This window comes from Diaphorina citri, unplaced genomic scaffold, assembly GCF_000475195.1.
Source record: "Diaphorina citri unplaced genomic scaffold, Diaci psyllid genome assembly version 1.1 scaffold47209, whole genome shotgun sequence".
In the NCBI taxonomy this organism is placed as follows: domain Eukaryota; kingdom Metazoa; phylum Arthropoda; class Insecta; order Hemiptera; family Psyllidae; genus Diaphorina; species Diaphorina citri.
In genome coordinates this window covers 1-506 of record NW_007424528.1, presented here as the reverse complement: position 1 = coordinate 506, position 506 = coordinate 1, and the positions used below count along the sequence as shown (strand labels likewise).

The following is a 506-nucleotide window of genomic DNA, read 5'->3' as shown; positions in this document are numbered from 1 at the left end:
CGTCCAAGGTGAGAGTAGTGTTCTCGAGGAGACGTTGTCTGATGCGGGCGCTTGATAACCCAGAGATGAATGCATCACGAATATATTCTTCTTTGTAGAGCTGCGCAGTGACAGGTTCGAATTTGCAGTCCTTACTGATATGTTTCAAGACTTGAAGGTACTGGTCGACGGTTTCACCAGTGTTCTGCTGACGTGTTGCTAAGCAATGACGGGCGTAGATGACATTCTTAGGCTTGATGTAGAGAGCTTCCAGTGCGGACAGGGCACCTGTGTACGTTGCGCTGTCGTCGATGTAGGTGAAGACGTTAGGTGCGACAAAGTTAGTGAGAAGCTGTAACTTGTCTGCAGCCGTCGCGTCCTTCATATGAGACAGGAAATTTTCGAAAGTCTTCTTCCAGTGCAACCATTCCTTGTCGGCAGATGCAGATGTGGGCTCCACATCAAAGCGTTCAGGACGTAGGTATTTCTCCATAATATTCTTTGTCAATTAAATTGAAATGAAAACA

At 46.6% G+C, this 506-nt stretch overlaps 1 protein-coding gene across 1 annotated transcript; it reads right to left on the bottom strand.

Moving 5' to 3' along the window:
- On the bottom strand, nt 1-500 carry LOC103523851 (the record flags this gene model as incomplete). The annotated part of the gene is given in 1 exon segment (XM_008488866.2): nt 1-500. A coding segment is annotated over 1 exon segment (472 nt), but the record flags the coding sequence as incomplete, so codon positions are not given.
- Between the last annotated feature and the right edge of the window lie 6 nt (nt 501-506).